The sequence below is a fragment of the Erpetoichthys calabaricus genome, chromosome 4 (genome assembly GCF_900747795.2).
Source record: "Erpetoichthys calabaricus chromosome 4, fErpCal1.3, whole genome shotgun sequence".
In the NCBI taxonomy this organism is placed as follows: Eukaryota; Metazoa; Chordata; class Cladistia; order Polypteriformes; family Polypteridae; genus Erpetoichthys; species Erpetoichthys calabaricus.
Window position 1 is genome coordinate 294,196,559 of NC_041397.2, and position 23,498 is coordinate 294,220,056.

At 42.6% G+C, this 23,498-nt stretch overlaps 1 protein-coding gene across 3 annotated transcripts in view; it reads right to left on the minus strand.

Annotated features, from left to right (window-relative positions):
- The window catches only part of LOC114651263 (neural cell adhesion molecule 2-like), a 1,104,951-nt gene that overhangs the window by 476,438 nt on the left and 605,015 nt on the right, over nt 1-23,498 (minus strand). For all 3 annotated transcript variants that reach the window (XM_051927215.1, XM_051927216.1, XM_051927217.1), the window contains exon 4: nt 327-470. In XM_051927215.1, coding sequence (XP_051783175.1) covers nt 327-470 — 144 coding nt within the window. The remainder of the gene's footprint in view (nt 1-326; nt 471-23,498) is intronic.

Consider the following 23,498-nt stretch of genomic DNA (forward strand, 5'->3'; position numbering starts at 1 on the left):
GACAAGCGTCTTAGAACAGTGAAAAAGGGGGTTCAGTGGGAGTCAACAAGAGGATTGTCCGCATGACCCGAGGTGTGCCTGCTCTCCATATGCTTAATATATAAACATATAATAACCAAGGCTAGCATGGCTGGTTAGTTACTGATTTTACTGACATCGAGTCTTTGGAGAATACTTATTCAGATAATCCCTTTGACACGTTCAGTTCCCAACCTGAAATTTCAAAATGAATTTCGACCTTCAAATGCACTGGTGATGGAGTCAACTGCATGCATGGAAAGAGAGAATCTCCCAGGCCGTCTCAGGTCACTTCCCACTTCACTTACTTTCTCCCATCATGTTGATATCCATGCTGTTGTACAACCAGGTGACGATGGGCACCGGGGAACTTGTCACGTTGCAGACGACCTCTGCATTGTCTCCCTGGCGGAACTCCTGGGGTGACTTGACATTCTGAAATGTGAGCTTCTCTGTGAGATAAGAGAGAAAGAGAGAAAAGCAATCAGCACAAAATTCATTTTCAGGTACGGATCAATGGAGTGACTCTAGCAGCGTAACATCACTAAGGGGAACCGTGACGGGGACTTCACAGCAGAGTAAGAAGAGGTTCAGAGCTCACCACTGATCAAGCCTGCAAGAAAACACAGTCAGTGGAGGAATGGAGGACCCTGTGACCCACAAAACATTAAAAGTCTCTCACAGATTTAACCTCCTCAGTATGTTTACCCCGGAAAGAACAAATCCAAAAATGTGGAATTTTTTTTTTTGTATTTTATTAATTTTAATTAAAAGCAGATAACAATTCAAACAATCAAATCAAACTTAACAAAACCAAACTTCAAGCTCCACCCAAGAGAAAGAGAGGAGAGCCAGCCAACATAGCAAATCTTTCAAGGCGCAAGGAAGGAAGGATATCCTTTACCCTGATATAGAAGATCATTCTATAATAGATCCTGCCATATTTTAAAAAAAGTTGTGAACAGATCCTCTAAGGGAGAAATTGATTTTTTTCAATTTCAGATAGTGCAGCACATCGGTTACCCACTGACTTAAAGTTGAGCAAGAGAAGTCTGCGTGCTAGTAGCGAGGTCAAGGCCATTACTGTTTGTTTGTCCTTCTCCACTTTAAGCCCACCTTGCAGCCCACCAAACACAGCTGTTAATGGGTTAGGAGTTATTGTGAAACCAAGCTGGCTGATAGGCATGCAAAGATTTTTGTCCAAAACGATTCTAATTTGGTGCAGGCCCAGAATATGTGAGGCTAAAGCTCGATTGCAACGTTCTGTGGCAACATTTTGAATAGTTGTAATTGAGACAAATGTGCTCGATGGAAGATTTTATGTAGAAAAGCTTTTATCTGTTCTACCTCTACATAACAACCACCTTTTTCCACCTTCTCAAACATATACACTATTCAATGTCTAGAAAATGTCCGGGATTAAAACACTTAGAGACTTGTACATAGATAATGTATTTGTATCCTACAAACAATTACGCTTCAATTACAACTTCTCCCCCACTACTTTCAAGTTAGAAACTTTGCTAAACAGAATCTGCCCAATTTTCCACACTTTCCACCTTGTTCTATTCCAGAAGAATTATTGATCAGTCTTGAAGACTCAGGCAGCATCTCTACAATTTATAAAAATATTTGAAAGAAGATATTTTGTAGCTGAAAACACAATTAAAGTCTCCGGCCATTTTAATTTTATGAGTGTTCACATTAGGAATAGGTGCAAACTACATTTTGGGTGAAATTTCTATCATCCACACTGGGCGCAGAAATATTTATCAGAATTACTTTAGTATTAAATAAATTTCCCATCGCCATATGACATATCATCCTTCAAGATCAGATATTACGTCTGACACTACAAATGGGATAGTTCTGTGTATTAAGATTCCCACACCTCTAGTTTTTTTTTGAATAGCTGGAATGAAAGATGTGGCCAATCCAGTACCTGTGCAACCAAAACCGGTCCTTACTTATTATGTGAGTCTCCTGTAAAAATACAATCTTGGCATTTTGATCTGTTAGGGGAGAGAACACTTTCTTTCTCTTTATTTCATGATTGAGACCTTTGACATTCCAGCTCACTGTATGGTCATAAAAACATTGCTTCTGAACTTTTGTTGACATTTTTTACTCTTAGGTTAAGATAGTACTGTAGTGGCGCTACTGGGGAGTGAGAACTTCAACTCCCAGCAGTCCCTGAATTGGCCCTGATTGGTCATCTACTGAAGGTGCAGGGGCTGGTGGGGACAAGGAGGCCAGCGCGCGATTTAAAAGGAGGCCAGTTATACAGAGAGAGTGGAAGTTGTTGTTTTGTGTCTTGAGTTGCCTTTCTGTTTGCCTTCACCTTTTACTGCCTGTGGATTCTTGTTTTGTCCCGGATCATCTCCTGTTTTGGTGTATGGACTGTCTGGTGTCTTCCTGTTGCATGAGGACTGTATGAGGATTTGTTGTTGACCTGTGAAGAAAGCAGCGCTCCACATCATCTCACGTCATCATCAGGAAATACCAGTAGGGCTGATCTTTACATATATTTACAGCGAGCTGATCTCTGGACTTTTCAAATCCCCATCATTTCACTGCACTGGTTGCCATTTTCTATGGACTTTATCATGGACTTCATCGCGTGTGGTTTTTGTTAGTAATTTGTGGTTGCTTAATTTGTATTTATTGGTATATGGTATTTATTGGTATATGGTATTTATTGTATAATCGCCAAGAACTGGGGTGGGATTGTTGTGGTTTGCGTATATTTCATTTATTATTGTTTAACTAGCCATGTGTGCCCAACTACTTTGCACGTGTTAAAGTTGTCTGTGAAGGGCTCCCTGTTTAAACGCGGTTGCCAGTCGTGAACTGGGCCCTTCGTCGCACAGCATTATGATTTTTTTATGAGGGAAACAAAATTACAAAACAAAACCCTTGGACATTGATTCGATAGGAACGGCCTACTCGGAATCACTATCCGAATAGTAATTATGTGGTGGTGTAGCAGCATTTCTGCTTCTCTCTGTTCAAAGTCCGTCTCGTTTTCATGACTCTGTCGTTTCCTCTCACGATCTCTTCTCAACCTTTCTCCAATCTCGCAGGATGATTTGTGGCAATCCAAAGAGTAAGGCATTATACACGGAGCAATAGTTATTAAAGGGGGACACATAGGTATCCAGGCTCTTTAAAGCATAAATAGGGATCAATTCACTGACATGTGAGCAAGCCACGGTACAACTGTGAGATGCGCAGCACTTGCCAGCTACAACGTAACAATAATAATTTCCAGAATGTGCTGTTACGTTGTCATTTATTTTACCCACTGTCTTTCTTTCATTCATATGTTACGTAGGCACGTACCTTTTATCTTCGGCAATCTCATTCTCTAATCAGGCCTCAGGAGCTAACCAGCGTAACACTGTCCACCACCCCTTTCATTATTCCGGCACATTGTTGACATCCGTGAGTAACAACAACGTACTAAACTGGAAGGTGATCTACGCATGCGTGGAATTTGCGGACAAACAAAGATCAAGATCCAAATGAAGATTATATATAAAGATAAATTCTTTGATTTCTGTTTTATTACTGGTTGCTTTTTTGTCTCTGTGAAGGAGTGTGTGTGAGTCGGGCTAAGGCTGGGTGCGTTCCTGGGATCCCCACTGAAAAAAATAAATAAATCACCGTCAAAGGTCGTGTGAATCTTAGCTGGGATTTTTAGTCCGATACAGTTACATATGATAGCTTTGACCTTGATTTCATATTATTGCCACGTGTTACGGCTATGGAGCCTATTGCTGTGTTGGCATTAACAGTTATTGGGGTAGAATGGATAAATAAGAAATAGCACAGATCTCTCTCTCTCTCCCTCCCAATTTTTGACTCCCTGAGTGAGGCAGACCACACTTTACGAAGTCCCGGTTCTCTGACATGCCAAGAGAGACAGAGCACAACCAGAACAAAACTTTTTTCAACAAGAAAATATGTTATTGTGTATAACTGAAACATCCATCCATCCATCCATCCATTTTCCAACCCGGTACATCCTAACACAGGTCACGGGGGTCTGCTGGAGCCAATCCCAGCCAACACAGGGTGCAAGGTAGGAACAAATCCAGGGCAGGGTGCCAGCCCACTGCAGGGCACACACACACCAAGCACACACTAGGGACAATTTAGGATCACCAATGCACCTAACCTGCACGTCTTTGGATTGTGGGAGAAAACCCATGCAGACACACATGTCAATACCAAAATGTCCACATATATACAGTAGAAGAGGTATGTTGTGTGCCCACTGCTGTACTGATGCAGATTCAGTGTGAATCCTCTGGGTGATATGTTTTACGTCACCAACGCAGAGCCTGGCGTCTCAATCAGGACAGTAAAGTTTTACACAATTTTCATATCCCATTTTTTCTCTTTTGCTTGCACATGAGTGGGTAGAATGTCAGTGTCTGATCCACAGGATTGCCGTGCCCCTTGTATTACTGTAGGCTACCAAAGAGCAAGGCTTAGCGACTTCCACATTTCCTCGACACGAATATTGACAGTTGCCCCATTGTGTTCAGGGGACTAACATCTTGCTTGTTCTTGCACTTGATGATAATTATTTAGAACTAGACAAAGAGCCCGGTTCGACAACGTAAGATGAAACGGCACGAGTGGAATAGTATAATATATAATAAGTATAAGCACCACAAACCTGATATAGGTGTATTGAATGAATGCGTAATTAGGCCTCAAGCTGTAGTCGAAATCGCCTTTCAGGCCTCTAGAGCTTTAATCGAAGTCGCCTTTCTCTTTGAATTTTCGCTGCCGTAAATCCGCCGCCTGCAGCGATGTCGGTCTCGTAAGGTTTTTCGGCCAGCTGCGCAGAAGGCGACTGCGCATTCAGCTTCGGACAGACATGAGTGAGTGAGGAGACTGGCGAATTATGTATTAAGATTTTTTTTTTGTCAAGCAGCTATTGTCACACCATGGTGAAGCTTCACATGACCAAATTCACCAAGCGTATCATGGCGGTTTGGTCATACCCTATCACTATCCTTGTCAACACATCTGATGACCAATTTGCCTCGTCATCATTATCACTCGATTCGAACAATGGTACAATGTGCTCTAAAGCTACCTTTTATGTCTTTTCATTTGCCATTGTGTTTTCTGTTGGAGGCTCCACCCCACTCATGAATATTGATGAGTCACCTTAGAGTTACCATAAATTGGCAGAAAGCATAGAAATATTAAGGCTTTTTTCTGTTGGCAACATGATGTTATTTTACTAGCGGCTAGCTCTGCCCACATAATAGTGAAACAGGACAAACTTTAAAAATCAATTAAAAAAAATGTAATACCGGCCAAGCAGAAGGTTAGGTACGCTCCATTATCAAACGTTGGCACTGTATCTGATCGTGTTCAGCTCTGACGGGAAAGCATCCCCTGCATGGGGAGAAAACCATGTGCCTGTAATATCTCTGGCAATCAGCAGGTACCCTCTAAAACACACGTAGCTCTGATCTCTCTCTCAAAAACATCAAATGTTACTCCTTAACAATCTCTAGATGATCATGTCTGCTGAACAAACAGGTATTGCTAGGTAAGTAGAGGGAAGGTGTGCGCCAACACATGGCAAGAGGTAGACTGACATGAACGGTGGCTGGCATGTGAATGAGGAGGGCCACACCCCTCAGCCTGCTTCCACTCTCTTAGATAAGTGGAAATAAATCACTATCGCAAGCGAACTATGATACTTAGTGTGATGAACCAGAATGTTCAAGCAAATTATAGGAAAAAAACCCGATCTAAATCCATTAAGTAGTTTTCTCGTGAAGAGCGGACAGACAGACAGACAGACAGACATTTGGATTTTTATATGTATATACCAGGGTGAGTCAAAATTTTGTTAACATTTGAATGATGGAAACAATTTATTCACAAAACACACTTCACATGCGCAAGGTGATTTGTAGGAATGTCTCAACCTGTTCACCATCATGTTCATCAGTACCATGTAAAGCCCAGATGATGCCCACACAATAGATGATACCACAGTCCGTATTCTGTCCTTCAGGTCACTGTTATCACAAACTGTCCTGCTGTACCTGCCGCACCTCACCAGACCCCATAACCATTAAGCACAGGGTGTCAAATCAGGAGAGTGTGGAGGCCATGGCAATGGTCCACCATGACCTGTCCATCGAGGTGTGGTTGAGATAAAAATAATCCATTAATGTTAACCTAACTTTGACTCACACTATATATATATATATATATATATATATATATATATATATATATATATATATATATATATATATATATATAATTTATCTAATTTTGACTCACGCTCTATCTATCTATCTATCTATCTATCTATCTATCTATCTATCTATCTATCTATCTATCTATCTATCTATCTATCTATCTATCTAATTTTGACTCACGCTATATATATATATATATATATATATATATATATATATATAGACGTACTGTAGATAATACTGCACTTTTCCTTCTATAATCTACTCCTGGGGTGGGTGGTGCCAGCCATGTTTCCATCCCCTATACACCTGAGTATTAGAGCATTAGAATAAAGTTGATGACAGCAGGCCATTGAGGCCTTCAGATGTGCCAGTTACATTCACACATTATAACATCAATGTAATATCTGAATGTCCCCCAAATTCTGACTGTCTAGTTTATTCTATTTGTCTGTTGTTCTCTGAGTGAAGAAATTCATAATTCTAAACAACCCATTACTGGCACCTCCTAATCTGTGTTTGTGTTGTTTAGCAGAAATGCCTCATCTCTGTTTCAGTCACTCCTCAGTGGTCACTCCATGGTGTTGAATTAGTGACAGTCATTCCTTATGGAGGTGGCACAATGGCACTGTGGGTGGTGCTGCTGCCTCGCAGTAAGAAGACACTGGGCTTACTTCCTGGGTCCTCCCTGCGTGGAGTTTGCATGTTCTCCCTGTGTCTGCGTGGATTTCCTCCCACAGTCCAAAGACATGCAGGTTAGGCGCATTGGCGATCCTACATTGTCCCTAGTGTGTGTTGGGTGTGTGGGTGTGTGTGCCCTGTGCTGGGCTGGCACCCAGCCCGGGGTTTGTTTCCTGCCTTGCGCTCTGTGCTGGCAGGTTAGGATATAGTGGGTTGGATAATGGATGGATGTAGAGTCATATGAAAAAGTTTGGGAACCCCTCTCAGCCTGCATAATAATTGACTCTCCTTTCAACAATAAAGATACCAGTGGTATGTCTTTCATTTCCTAGGAGTACTGGGGTGTTTTCCGAACAAAGATTTTTAGTGACGCAGTATTTAGTTGTATGAAATTAAATCAAATGTGAAAAACTGGCTGTGCACAAATGTGGGTCCCCTTGTCATTGTGCTGATTTGAATGCCTGTCACTGCTCAATGCTGATTACTTACAACACCAAATTGGTTGGATGAGCTCATTAATCCTTAAACTTCATAGACCGGTGTGTCTAATCATGAGATACAAAGGTATTTAAGGTGGTCAATTACAAGTTGTGCTTCCCTTTGACTCTCCTCTGAAGAGTGACAGCATGGGATCCTCAAAGCAACTCTCCAAAGATCTGAAAACAAAGATTGTTCAGTCTCCTGGTTTAGTGGAAGGCTACAAAAAGCGATCTCAGAGGTTTAAACTGTCAGTTTCAACTGTAAGGAATGGAATCAGGAAATGGAAGGCCACAGGCACAGTTGCTGTTAAACCAACAGGTCTGGCAGGCCAAGAAACATACAAGAGCGGCATATGAGCAGGATTATGAGAATGGTTACAGACAACCCACAGATCACCTCCACAGACCTGCAAGAACATCTTGCTGCAGATGGTGTATCTGTACATCGTTCTACAATTCAGCACAATTTGCACAAAGAACATCTGTATGGCAGGGTGATGAGAAAGAAGCCCTTTCTGCACTCACATCACAAACAGAGTCGCTTATTGTATGCCAATGCTCATTTAGACAAGCCAGATTCATTTTGGAACAAAGTGCTTTGGACTGGTTAGACAAAAATGGAGTTCTTTGGTTAGAACAAAAAGCGCTTTGCATGGTCGGAAGAAGAACACCGCATTCCAAGAAAAACACCTGCTGTCTACTGTCAAATTTGGTGGAGGTTCCATCATGCTGTGGGGCTGTGGGGCTAGTTCAGGGACTGGGGCCCTTGTTAAAGTCAAGGGTCAGATGAATTCAACCCAATATCAACAAATTCTTCAGGATAATGTTCAAGCATCAGTCACAAAGTTGAAGTTACGCAGGGGTTGGATATTCCAACAAGACAATGACCCAAAACACAGTTTGAAATCCACAAAGGCATTCATGCAGAGGGAGAAGTACAATGTTCTGGAATGGCCGTCACAGTCCCCTGACTTGAATATCATCGACAATCTATGGGATGATTTGAAGCAGGCTGTCCATGCTCAGCAGCCATCAAATTGAACTGAACTGGAGAGATTTTGTATGAAGAATGGTCAACAATACCTCCATCCAGAATCCAGACACTCATCAAAGGCTACAGGAGGACAGCGTCTAGAGGCTGTTAGATTTACAAAAGGAGGCTCAACTAAGTATTGATGTCATATCTCTGTTGGGGGGCCCAAATGTATGCACCTGTCTAATTTTGTTATGATGCATGTTGCATATTTTCTGTTAATCCAATAAACTTAATGTCACTGCTGAAATACTACTGTTACCATAAGGCATGTCAGATATTAAAAGGAAGTTATTACTTTGAAAGCTCAGCCAATGAGAAACAAAAATCCAAAGAATTAAGAGGGGTTCCCAAACTTTTTCATATGACTGTACCTTGTGGATTGCTATCCAGGCCCCTGAATCAGTCTGTCTGTCAGCATTGATCACTGTCCGCAGTTCTGAATCAGCTGATTCGCTCCTCTCTGGACTTTTCCTAGCACTGTTATATCTTCAGTAAAATGGAATCTCAAGGCAAGCTCCAGATGAAGCCTCGCCAGTCTATATTATAGTTTAAGTATAAAACTCCTTGAGTTGTCTTTCCACTTATGCCGGCCATTAAACTGGCACTACTCATTCTCTACACGAATATGGTGACAGCTGTGGCTGAATACAGATTTGCTCACTGTGGGTGTTCAGCTCTGTTAAGGTTGTGCCTTTCATGGACAGGATATCAAGGTGCAGCCAAGGACGAGAGGTTGTCAAGTTGGGGAGGCTTGGGGTGTCATCGCTGCTTTATGCAGGTGATGTTGTCTTGTCTGATTATCTGACACATATGAAGCAGATGGGATGAGGATCAGCACCTTCAAGTCTGATATCATAGTTATCTCACTCTCAGAGAGGCGTGGATTGCTCTCTCCAGATGAGGAGGGAACAACTGCCTTTAGAGGAAGAGTTCACGTATCACACCATCTTGGTCACAAGTCATAGAAAAGGAGAATGTGAGGCTGACAAGCAGACTGGAGTGGTGGAAGCTGTTTTGATGGTACCTCACTGGTTCATGGTGGTGAAGCGGGAGTTGAATCTAAAAACAAAACTCTCTTGTCACCGGTCAATTTACATCGCTGTCCTCAAGTATGCTCATGAGGTGTGGGCAAGAACTGAAAGAGTGACATTGGGAGTACAAGCAGGGCCACTGGGTTGACACTCTGGGAAAGGCTAAGAAGCCAAGGAATTCAGGAGAGTCTCGGTGTAAAGTGGCTGCTCTTCTGGATCAATATGTGCCAGCTGTGGTTGCTTGGGCACGTCATAAGGATGCCCCGGGCAGCTCCCTAGGGATTTCCTAATGGGTGTACTGGAGGGAAGATATATCTCAGGTAGCTTGGGAAAGTCTGAGAATTCCCTAGGAAGAGCTGCAGTCTGTAGCTGGTGACTGGGAAGTCAGGGCAGACCTGCTTGGCCATACCAAGGGTACTATATGAGCTAAAGTCCTATTAGCCTTCTTAACAGCTTCTGTATACCGTCTGGATGTAACCAACATTCATAGGAAGTATGACAGACGCCTTCTTAACTGTTATATGAGCTCGCTCAGGACACTGTCACTTAGTAGACTGCCATTACAGGATGAGGAGAAATTTAAGATGAATTGGACAAGCTCCATCCTACCTGGTCCCTGACTCAAAGAGGTCCTCGGTGAGGACAAGATTACTTTCTTTATTATATTACCAATTTATTTCTTCAATTGTATGCTGCTTTTAAATTTTACAAAATGCAATTTAGATAGATAGATAGACAGATAGATAGAAAAGGTGCTATATAATAGATAGATAGATAGATAGATAGATAGATAGATAGATAGATAGATAGATAGATAGATAGATAGATAGATAGATAGATAGATAGATAGATAGATAGATAGATGTGAAAGGTCCTATATAATAGATAGATAGATAGATAGATAGATAGATAGATAGATAGATAGATAGATAGATAGATAGATAGATAGATAGATAGATAGATAGATAATGAAAGGCACTATATAATAGATAGATAGATAGATAGATAGATAGATAGATAGATAGATAGATAGATAGATAGATAGATAGATAGATAGATAGATAGATAGATAGATAGATAGATAGATAGATAGATAGATAGATAGATAGATAGATAGATAATGAAAGGCAGTAGATTATAATCATAAATGTAAAGTAACATATAATGAAGGATATTATACAAGACCCTTAGAGAGGGAGGCCCTTTTTCTTTCCTATTATGGATCTTATCGTCTTTTCTTAATCACTCCATCTGATTGATTACACATAAAAAGATTTAAATTCCCATTCTTGCCTTAATCCAGTTCAGGGTCCCGGAAGACAACAATAGGCACGACGCAGTTAACAGCCTAGATAGGTTGCTCATCTTTTGAGGGTCACACACAGAAGCAGGCTAACCTGGTTTACACGTTTATTTTGTGTTAATATGGGAGGAAACCCCAAAAATGCACAGCGAGAGCATATAAACTCCACATGGACACTGAACAGACGCGGGGTTCAAACACAACAGGCTGGATTCTTCCCGAAGCAGCACTAACCCCTGCACCACAATGTCAACAGTCTTTAAAAAAATGGAACTTTTCTTGCTCATGTAGGGTTGTCTCCTGCCTTGTACTTGATGTATGGATGGATACGCTCCACCCCTCATGACCCTCAATTGGATTAAAACTATTTTGCATGTTCCACCCCTGGCACTCTTGCATTGCTCACTCAAGCTGGCTACCACCACTGCCCACATTCAATAAGAGCAGAACCTGGTGGTTATCACGGCAGTCTCACACCTCCAGGGACTTGGATTCAAACTTGAAGTTCATTCTATGTGAAGTCTGATGAACCACCATGGCGCCCTACCCAGACTTCATTATCCTAGAAATCTTGAAATCTGAAATCCAAAATGAGTTTACCTCTACAGGAGTACAAAATAAATAAATAAATAATAATCATAATAATAAAACATTTTTAGAAGCAGAGTTAGCTGTGTCTTGTGTTTATTATTTTTATTGGGAAACAGCATGACTCAGTTCCACTCCGAGCAATGTGCACTGAAGCATTATGAAAGGAAAAATATTATGGAAATGACAGGATCCTCCGTGGAAGAGGGGCGTCTTGGAGGAATTCAGAGCTTCTCTTTCAAAGGATTGCATATTTTTATGGAGCTTAATGGCTTCTTTTTCTTTTTGTTTTTTATTCACTGCCCTTCTCAGTTCCTAAACTGCCAGATAAAGCCTTTAATGCCAAGCTATAGCCTGACATAAGGACTAAGTAGCCACAGAGGCCAGCCATTCTTTAGTTTTCCTTTACAAGAGTCAACACTCTCCAGGCAGCAATGGGTTATATGGCAAGAGCACAAGGTACAGGGGAACAGGAACATGAAATACTCCATAAAGATATAAGCATAACAGACACATTCTGGGCTGAGAGTTACTCCCCATATAAAAAGAGTCACATCTACCGTGTCCTGTACGGAATCTGTTGGCGATTTTCCAAACGTGGCGGGGCATTTCAAATCCAGGAGGTGTCTCCCTGGTGGGTTATAAAACTCTGAGTGTGCCCTGAACCTTTTTTTGTTTTTATAGATTTTCCCCCTTGATGCCACCATCTTCCAATAGTCCAATTGTGCCTACTAAAGTGGCCAGTCGGTGTATAAGTTGTGGCAATACGAGGTATGACACGAGATCCAAGATAAATGTTGGGGCATCATAGGGGTCACCCCATTTAATAAAGGAGTTTGGTATATCGAAATTGTGCTTCAAACAACAATATAAGACTACAGTGTCTTCTGAAGTGATGGGTCAGGTCTGGGGGGTCGTAGAGTGCCATCCTGTGCTGAGCTTACAACCAAATGAGACACAACTGTCAGGGAGCACCTCAGATTTATAGACCTCCGACCAGAAGGGGCAGAGTCAGTGGGCCACAGTGCACATCTTCATGGTGCTGTGGGAATAGAAAGAGGCGACACCGTTAGTGACAGCACCCCCTCTCATCCCGGGGTGGTATTGCTCACCTTGAATAGACTGGGAAGGTGAAACCTCAGACGTTCATGTGTGACAATGTTAAATAGGACAGGTGCAAGGGATGACCTTTGTGGGGTTCCATTTTTAAATGTATGCTCAAGTCCAGACACGAGGTGACTTGAATGGTTCTGTCACCCAGCATGCTGTTCAGCAGTTCAGCTAACTTTTTCCAAGGAAATATTTTGAGGAAGACTCTGAGAAAGTTCTAGACAGTCTTATAGCAGTGGGTATGAACCAGGAGTCAGCTCTGTATAGGATGTACACATGGGCAGATTTGCAGATGTTAGTTACGACACTCGTGCCATTAGTACCCAGCAAAAACACTCACTGCTATAGAGAGGCCAGCCAAATTCCATATAGAGGGTGCCCAGGCTAGGATTTGAACCCAAGATTGCACAGCTACAAGGCACCATTGCTAAAAATGGAACCCCCTTGTCCTATTTCATTGGCTGCAAGGCTGCAGCAGGTACCAACCCTGGACCAGATGCACCAAATTCGCATGTATGCCCACCACTGGGTAGCCAACCCAACACTCATGTCACTAGCATGTTGGTGAAAAGTGAAGCACGCAGCAAAAATCCACACTGACATAGACAGATAGTGCAAACTCCACATAGATGGGGTCCAGCTCTGGACGGGGTACCAGTCAACTCCACAATGAAGTGGGAGAAGATGCAGTGGAAGAAGATTCTGGAGCTATGAGGTAATAATGCTAAAAGAAAGGGACCCATCTCTTTATTGATATCACTTGTCTGATTTCAGGGAAACTGGAGGTCACAGCCAGCTTGAGTTGGGTCCAACACAAAGCAGGAACCAACCCTGGACAGGATGCCAGTCTTCTACAGCATATACATGTTAGTGGCAGCCACAGCCAGAGAAAACACACACTGATATAAACAGAATGTGCAAAAACTCCAACAGATGGTGCCCAGAACTCTGGCGCTATGAGGTAAAGTTACTAAAAATTGAACCCCCTTGTCAAATTTCACAGCCAGCTTGAGTTGCATCAGGAACCCACCCTGGGCTGGATGCCAGTCTTCCACAGCATATGCTGATGCCCACACCCACACCATGCAGCTAACCTGTCACTCATGTGAAATGCATGTTAGTGGCAGCCACAGCCAGAGAAAACACACACTGATATAAACAGAATGTGCAAAAACTCCAACAGATGGTGCCCAGGACTCTGGTGCTATGAGGTCAAGTCACTAAAAATTGAACCCCCTTGTCAAATTTGACAGCCAGCTTGAGTTGCATCAGGAACCCACCCTGGGCTGGATGCCAGTCTTCTGCAGCAGATTCTCCTGCACACACCTCTCACCATTTCTACTTTAGGCTTCCAGGGGGGTTTAAGGGTTTATGAGGGGGTCTCAGACCCCTCATAGATCATTACCATGTGAGAAAAATGAAAGATTGCAGCATCAGCGCCCCTTGTAGATTAAGATGCGGATACTTTTTTTTTTTTTCCCTCCATGATTTACAACCATCCTCTCCAGAATTTTCATTTCATCTTCAAGGGGACAAAATAAATGTTTGAGATTTCAACGCCTCCTTTTTTATTCTCCGCCATATGGCCACCGTAAATTTCATTTCTTCATTTGAATTGAAGACGCTGGCTGGGAACAGCTGCTGAGATCTGCATTTTGCTAACTGCTAAGCACTCACATGGCGGGCACTTTCACCGAGTTTTGATGTGCAGAAAATTCATTACAGACAACAGACGGCCTGCTGTTTTTGATTTTGGATAAGAGACCTGGCAGTGGTGACCCTGAGTACCCCAGAGGACTGATTCAGGCAAACCTAAAAAGTTTATTACGAGGAAAGGCAAAACACCAGGAGTCCTTGGGCAGACCCCAGTCTGGTCCTTCACGTGTTCTCCTCGTGTTTATGGGGACTTCTTGAGGGCATCGCTTTTTATTCTGTTCTGGTATTTTTATAGTGGTGTGATTAACACTGCTTCCTCAACCTAGTCTGGTCATTTTGTGCATGGTATTTGTTTGTTCTCCTTGTGTTTGTGTGGACTATTTAGAGAGAGAGTGGGTGGCATGGTCTGTGCTGCTGCCAGAATTAAATCTGTGCCATGAAGTTGCATGAGGAGTGTTACATGGCATTTCATTTTTCTCATGGATAACCTTTCTTGTATTAAAGGCAGCCTGGTATGGGGGCTGTTACTCTTCTCACCCTGGATGGGATGCCTTCACCAAGAAATGGACAAGGGGGTGAATCCAAACAGAAAGTGACCGGGCAGGACATTCTACCCAGCTCAGTGGAGCTGCCAGGACTTTATAGTGTAAATTTTAGTCCAAATCCGGTGATCGTCATGTCGGTCTCTACACAATAGGGTGACATAGTGTGTTTCACGGATATTCAACAACAGAAATACAATTCAACAGTCATCCATCCATCCATATTAGACCTCCAGTTCAGGGTGAAAGAGCCTAGCCCAGGAGGATCAGAGCAGGGGTCACCGTCTCCAGTCCTGGAGGGCCACCGTGGCTGCAGGTTTTCATTTCAACCCTTTTTTTAATTAGTGACCTGTTTTTGGTGCTAATTAACTTCTTTCCCATTCATTTTAATTAACTTGTTTTTTTAAAGATTTGTTCCTCTGAATTGCTTCATTTTTTCCTTAAACAGAAAAAGAATGTGAAGTGAGGGAGCCAACAGAAGACCAGCTAAGTCAGGGCCTCAAACGCCAACTAATTTCATTCCAACCAGTTCCTTAATGAGGTGCTGATTCTTGTCGTTAATTAAACCCGCTCTTTAATTCCATGTCTTGTTGCTGCTCTCATTGTGCAATAGCACACATTTCCAAAATTGTGGATTTTCCCATTTCTAACAGTACTGGGGACCTGTGCAGATCAATATTCCTGACACCTTCATCTTCCTTTATTTTCAGATACTGTATGATGGTCACAATTTACTGGTCACCTTTTGGTTCATTTTCTATCTCATTATTAATTAAGGAAAAAGAAACAATCAAGGGGTCTGAGTCTTCAAGAGCACGTCAATGAAAGTTAGGAGCAAAAACCGGTCACTCATTAAGAAAAGGATGAGAATGAAAACCTGCAGCCACTGGGGTCCTCCAGGACCGGAGTTGAGGACCCCTGAATTAAGGGGTCTGAGTCTTCAAGAGCAAGTCAATTCAAATGAATTCAAAAGAAGTTAATGAGCAGCAAAAACCGGTCACTCATTAAGAAAAGGGTGAGAATGAAAATCTGCAGGCATGGTGGTCCTCCAGGAGTGGAGTTGGGAACCCCTGAATTATGGGGTCTGAATCTTCATGAGCAAGTCAATTAAAATTAGGAGCAAAAACCGGTCACTCATTAAGAAAAGGATGAGAATGAAAACCTGCAGCCACTGGGGTCCTCCAGGACTGGAGTTGGGGACTCCTGAATCAAGGGGTCTGAGTCTCCAAGAGAAAATCAATTCAAATTAGGAGCAAAAACAGGTCACTCATAAGAAAAGGGTGAGAATGAAAACCTGCAGCCACTGCGGCCCACCAGGACCGGAGTTGGGAAACCCTGAATTAAGGGGTCTGAGTCTTCAAGAGCAAGTCAATTCAAATGAATTCAAAAGAAGTTAATGAGCAGCAAAAACCGGTCACTCATTAAGAAAAGGGTGAGAATGAAAATCTGCAGGCATGGTGGTCCTCCAGGAGTGGAGTTGGGAACCCCTGAATTATGGGGTCTGAATCTTCAAGAGCAAGTCAATTCAAATTAGGAGCAAAAACCGGTCACTCATTAAGAAAAGGATGAGAATGAAAATCTGCAGGCATGGTGGTCCTCCAGGAGTGGAGTTGGGAACCCCTGAATAATGGGGTCTGAATCTTCAAGAGCAAATCAATTCAAATTAGGAGCAAAAGCCGGTCACTCATTAAGAAAAGGATGAGAATGAAAACCTGCAGCCACTGGGGTCCCTCCAGGACTGGAATTGGGGACTCCTGAATTAAGGGGTCAGATTCTTCAAGAGCAAGTCATTTCCCAACCTGCTGTATCCTAACACAGGGGCACGGGGGTCTGCTGAAGCCAATCCCAGCCAGCACAGGGCGCAAGGCAGGAACAAATCCCCGGGCAGGGCGCCAGTCCACTGCAGGGCACACACACACCCAGCACACACTAGGGACAATGTAGGACCGCCAATGCGCCTAACCTGCATGTCTTTGGACTGTGGGAGGAAATCCACGCAGACACGGGGAGAACATGCAAACTCCACGCAGTATTATCTACAGTACGTCTATATATATATATATATATATATATATATATATATATATATATAGCGTGAGTCAAAATTAGATAGATAGATAGATAGATAGATAGATAGATAGATAGATAGATAGATAGATAGATAGATAGATAGATAGATAGATAGATAGATAGATAGATAGATAGATAGATAGATAGATAGATAGATAGATAGATACTTTATTAATCCCAAGGGGAAATTCACATACTCCAGCAGCAGCATACTGATACAAAAAATAATATTAAATTAAAGAGTGAATTGGATTATTTTTATCTCAACCACACCTCGATGGACAGGTCGTGGTGGACCATTGCCATGGCCTCCACACTCCCCTGATTTGACACCCTTTGCTTTCTGGTTATGGGGTCTGGTGAAGGTGCGGCAGGTACAGCAGGACAGTTCGTGATATCAGTGACCTGAAGGACAGAATACGGACTGTGGTATCATCTGTTGTGTGTGCCTGGGCTTTACATGGTACTGTTGCTCGTTGGTTTTTGTGTGATGAACAATGCAAACTCCACACAGGGAGGACCCGGGAAACGAACCCGGGTCTCCTAACTGCGAGGCAGCAGCGCTACCCACTGCGCCATCGTGCCACCCAGAGCAAGTCAATTAAAATGAATTGTAAAGAAGATGTAGAAGCTTATACAAGTGTGACGTACACTTGGTGAGATGGCGCATGCGTGCACTTTTAAAAGTTTTTCAGTGTTTGCACTCACACCTCGCTTCTCACTACTAAAAGCCTGTGTGTGTTTGTCTCATTCAAGCCAAGCAGACGCAATCATCTTTGTGGTACTGTATATGCATCTTGTATGTTCACACAACAAGCTCCCATATGTTTGCCTGAGACGGGTGCCAGACTGTCCTGCTCAGTTTGTGCCACAGCTGCACTCGACTACACGTCCATCTTGGGCAAGATATCCCCTGTCCCGGCCTCTGACAGTTCACCAATATAGTAAAACTACCAGGGAGTCTTCGGGTTGCTTTTTGCCCCAAAGACCACGCACAACTCTTGTTACACATGTACAGTATGTGATTCCACAAGGCAATGTCAGTTAAACAGCATCAAGGGAAACCCAAGCTACACTTACAGACAGCAATGGCAGTATCTCCATTTGGTTTCACTTACATTAGCCTTCTTTAAGCACCTCGGCTAAAGTAAAGTCAAATTGGCTCAACCATATTGATTCTGCGTAACTTTACAACAAATTAAAATGACAACTAGTGACTCGTTTGCAGGGTCAAGAACAAATACAAAGAATACATCACCACACTTCACACACACGCACTCCACCACGGAGTGTCCAAATGCAAAAAACAAAAGCTGTAAGATATGGCTCTTAAGTCACATGACCCTTGTCAACGTCATATAACTGTTCTGTATTTAAAGGGAACTGGCTTATACTGTTGAAATCTGGCAGCAATTGGTAACATGTTATATAACATTAGGCCCACATTTATGAAATCCTGGTGCTGCTACTGGCCATGACAGAGCGCTTAGGGCTGATTTTATACTTCACGCTCAGAACTCGTACGCATCATGGCTGCCGCGAGTTCCCAGCATGCTTTTGACACGTCGTCAGAACTTAACGCAACGTGTGCGTGACTTGCAGTACCAGCAAACACTTCGCTGGCGTGTGTGTGCAAGTTTTGGTACGTGACGTCAGCATCGTGGTTTACTATTGACATGAGACGGCAAGAGGCAATCGATGCTTGATGAATGGTTCGATGCGGTGTAGCAAATCATCAAACTTAAATGCCGACATGCGAAAGTCTTCATGGTGCTTTGCTTCATCCCTTTCTCGCATAGGCAATACAAGCGTTGCATATTCCCCATCGTAATGACACGTTTAAAGGTCTTCTGTGTCGCTGTTGCCATCTTGTTTTATTTTATTTTTTTTTTTTGCATCAGAATGAAAAGAATTTTTATCTTTAACATCTTTCATCCTGTGACCCTGTGTTCAGATTCAGCGGGTTGGAAAATGGATGGATCTTTCATCCTACAACTCACAACAGTGAGAAAGCAGACGTTGTTTTCTCACCGTGATGATTTCTCACACTGCCACCTGGTGGAATCCTCCAGATTTATTTAAAGTATGCAGGCAAGTATTGACAGTACACTGCCTGCACAGCAACAGCGTCCTCAAGCACGTGTCACAAAGCGTTAAGTATAACCCCAGACTTGAGAGAAGCACTTATAAAAGACCACCTCAGCTGCTAAAGCCTATTAGACGGGACCTTGGGTGGGATACTGGCTTGAGATCGGCTCATCGTGCCCGGGGAGAGTGTATTAGATCAGTGGTCCTCAATCTGTGGGGCGGCCCCCTCTATAGGAGCGCAAAGTAACAAAAAGGGGGGCGTGAAGATGTGAAAAAAAGAAAACAAGAATCAAAAATATGAAAAATACATCTATTGAAACCAAAACAAATTAACTTAAACTACATTCTGATACTAGAAAAATAAATATAGAGTTAGATAAATGTCGATAAAAGTTAAGAAGGTATAATAAAATATGCATCTATGGTGTATCATTAATTAAAAAAGAACAAATTGGTATTAGTGGGCTCCTTTTAAAAAAAAAAAGGGGTGCGATTAAAACTGTTATGAAAACTCGGGTCGCAAATACTTAAAGGTTGAGAAACGCTGGATTAGATAATGTTGCGACTGAGCTGTCCCCAGGTGAGTGGCGCAGGCCCTGGGTGAGCCAAAAAGGAGGTTCCGGTGGTCCTTTTACGAGCTAACTGCCACAGAGTGTCAAGCCTCGATCTCTCGTAGCCACCCCGCCAGTTATTACAATATCTAAAACTCTGTGCATATCTGTGTATGTGCATAAGGGTTTCCGATTATCCATTAAGCACCACAGCTCCGCTACTTAGCCCTTTAAGGAAAACGTTTAGACGAAGCTGCGAGAAGGGACCCAATTCCACTCTCGGCCAGCTACAAGAGAAACGAATTCATCTGCAGGGCTTTTCAAGTTCTTTTTTTATCAAATGCGTGAAACTTTAACTCATTTCTTTTTCGTTCTTTCATTTGAAATGTTAAACGAGCCCCGGACGTCAGACTTCATTTTCTGAGTACAGCACTTCAGCTGCCCTAAGCCATCCATATGCTTAATTACAGTGGCCCTTCTGGCGCTGGTGTTAAATTTGGAATGCTCGACTGGGCAGATTATTCACATAAAAAAATAAATCCGACCGGTCACTCGACCTCACATCCTTAATTATCGATAAGACGCTCGTGTCTTCAGTTGTGCTTCATTGAGCCTTCTAAACGCAGCAAACGGCCGGCAGCCTTCAGCTTCACATTGCGAGGTGCGACTTGAGGTGCACCCGCCGATTGTGATTGACATCACCGTTATCGGGAGCGGAAGGAACTGAGGAGCCGCAACACCCCGCGCCTGACAACAGCACTGGAAATAATCGCATTGAATACAAGTGAGTGCAGACAAACCCCAGAGCCCTCATCTGCATATTCACGGTGGACCACACGACCCCCAGCGAAACGAGCGGCGCAAATTGCAAAGGTGATCACCTTTAAGAAGAAGAAGAATAAGAAATACAGCATTGCGTTTAAAAAGCAGGAGATGAATTCGGCACGCAAAGGGTGCAAACTGCAAGTCTGCGCTGAAGGGAATGTAGGGGCGGAGTGCGCTGGGGGTGCTGATTAACTTTTTGTTGCCTTCTTAGTAAATACATTCAAATATTCGTACTTTGCAACACGATCTAGGGAATTAATTTTCAATGGGTCAACCCGTACTTGCACCTCAGTTGTATAATTCAGAGAGCCCATCTGACCGAGCTTCAGGGCTCCAAAGATAATAGGAGCCAAGCCAGCAGTGGAAGCAATTATAGAAAGGCAATAACGGCTCTCCCGGTACGGCCTCACCCGACCTCCCTTTATGCTTTAATGGGGGAGAACAACTGGAGCAGCCGCGAGAAGGGAGGCCAGTGGCAGCAGAATTTGGAGTACGTGGAAATAAAGACAGACTGACATGCAGATAGACAAAGAGATAGATAGGAAAGGAACTATAAAAAGGAATAAGTAGACAATCGGATAAGAAATGCACTAAATAATAGACAGTAAAGGCACTATGAAAAGTATACAGAGTTTCATATGGAAGGCACTACATAATAAATAAATAGATGTGAAATACACTATGTAGATGGGGTAGATAAATATTACAGGCACTATAAGAAGAACAGGTGACAAAGGCACTATATGCATGTAATTGATGGACAGCATAATAAAGATACCATGAAAAGGATAGATAGATAGATAGATAGATAGATAGATAGATAGATAGATAGATAGATAGATAGATAGATAGATAGATAGATAGATAGATAGATAGATAGATAGATAGATAGATAAGGCACTATATAATCGATAGATAGATAGATAGATAGATAGATAGATAGATAGATAGATAGATAGATAGATAGATAGATAGATAGATAGATAGATAGATAGATAAGGCACTATATATAATAGATAGATAGATAGATAGATAGATAGATAGATAGATAGATAGATAGATAGATAGATAGATAGATAGATAGATAGATAGATAGATAGATAGATAGATAGATAAGGCACTATATAATAGATAGATAGATAGATAGATAGATAGATAGATAGATAGATAGATAGATAGATAGATAGATAGATAGATAGATAGATAGATAGATAGATAGATAAGGCACTATATAATAGATAGATAGATAGATAGATAGATAGATAGATAGATAGATAGATAGATAGATAGATAGATAGATAGATAGATAGATAGATAGATAGATAGATAAAATAGCCACTATATTATAGATAGATAGATAGTGTGGCATGCGGCTGGGGGTGGTACCCAGCCGGGATGCTCAAGAGGACTGGAGGAGGGCTCATGAGGGGGCTCCAGACCACGTGGGGGCGACCGCCCTGGTTGCTTTGGGGGCCACGGGTGCAGAGCTTTGAAGCTCAACCCTTTAGGGGCCCGTGGCCCCCGCCAGGGGGCGCCCGGATGCCTTGGCAGCCCTGGACCTCAACACTTCCGCCACACCAGGAAGTGCTGGGGGGGAAGAGGAGCAGGGACACCCGGAGTGCTTCCGGGAATACAGCCGGCACTTCCGCGACACTGTGGCATGTCAGTGGAAGATTGCCAGAGCACACCTGGAGCACATCCGGGGGATAATAAAAGGGGCCACCCCCCTTCATTCAAGGCTGGAGTCGGGTGGAAGAGGACGGGGTCTGGAAGGAGAGAGAAGGAGGCGGTCTGAAGAAAAGGCATACTGTGGTTTTGCCCTGGACTGTTGTGGTGATTGGTGCTGCGGCACTGGGTTTTGTGCACTTTAATATTATAATAAATGTGTGTTGGACTTATAAAATGATGTCCGTCTGTCTGTGTCTGAGGCTCGTTCCACAATAGATAGATAGATAGATAGATAGATAGATAGATAGATAGATAGATAGATAGATAGATAGATAGATAGATAGATAGATAGATAGATAGATAGATAGATAGATAACATAAAAGGCACTATATACATGTAATTGATGGACAGCATAATAAAGATACCATGAAAAGGAGTTAAACAACACAACATACAATACATGACACCATCACTACATTAGATGTAAAGGTGATGAAAAATATATTGTACAAAATATATGTATGACAATACAGTACTATCTTACTATTAGAAAAAAAAATATTGGGACGAGAGGAGACGTTTTTTCCTCTGACGGGATGTGATCTTTTGAAGAGAGACAGAGAGACAGTTTCATGTCCCGTGAGATGGTCAAGTGACATCATACTTACAACCTTTAGAAGCAAGTCCCGTGAGATGGTGACTTTTGCAAGTCACGCCCTACTTACAACCATTTTGAAACAAGACCTCCGTCATCTAACCTCTCAGTTGTTGAAATGCTTTTGGCAGACACACGTCCTGTGCTCTCATCTCTTAAGCGAGACTAGACTTTACGCCAAGAGATTTAACCACGTCCAGGGCCAGAAAAAGACAAAGAAGAACGTTGTAAAGAATTCAAAAACGTTGGCGCGATACACATCCAGAGCAGGTTAGAGCTAATGGAAGTAGGAAAATTTGAAAGTTTCAAAAAAATGAGAGTAAAGATCGCATTAGTGCAAACAAACAGAAAATACTACTGGGTGAAATAACAGAACAGCTAAAAGAGATCAAATAGTGTTTGAGGATGTCTGGGGGAGAAGAGACACAAGGCAGTGAGACAAAAGGACAGCTTTTTTCAAGATGCAGATCATGCGGCACGGCAGCAGCAGCAAGCCACCAGCTGATCGAGCAAAGAGGAGGTCAGAAAACAACTGTTATTTGTTTCTCATTGTATCACCGTTTAAGAGGGGGTTTCAGAGGAGTGGCCGTGTCTCCTTGGGGTGATTGGGGGAGGGGCTGGCAAGCAAAGCGAGTGGGGGCAAAGCCCCCTACTATTTGTAATTAAAACAAAAACACACACAAAATGAACCGAGTTTAAATTGGATAGAGCAGTGCAGAAATCAGCACAGGGCAGAAGAGCTGAATGGAAGAGCGTGCTTAACCAGAGTGAGTGTCTTGTAGTTCACGCCTTTAGTCGCTGGTAACGCTGCCTCGATGGTAATAACTGAAAGAGATAGTTACCCGGGTGTGAGTGTTGTCTTTAATTACATTTCCAGCATGTTTCCTGAAGTATGATGTACACGGAACTCCTGTCTGAATAGCACACTGGAGTGAGCACATCCACTGCCAT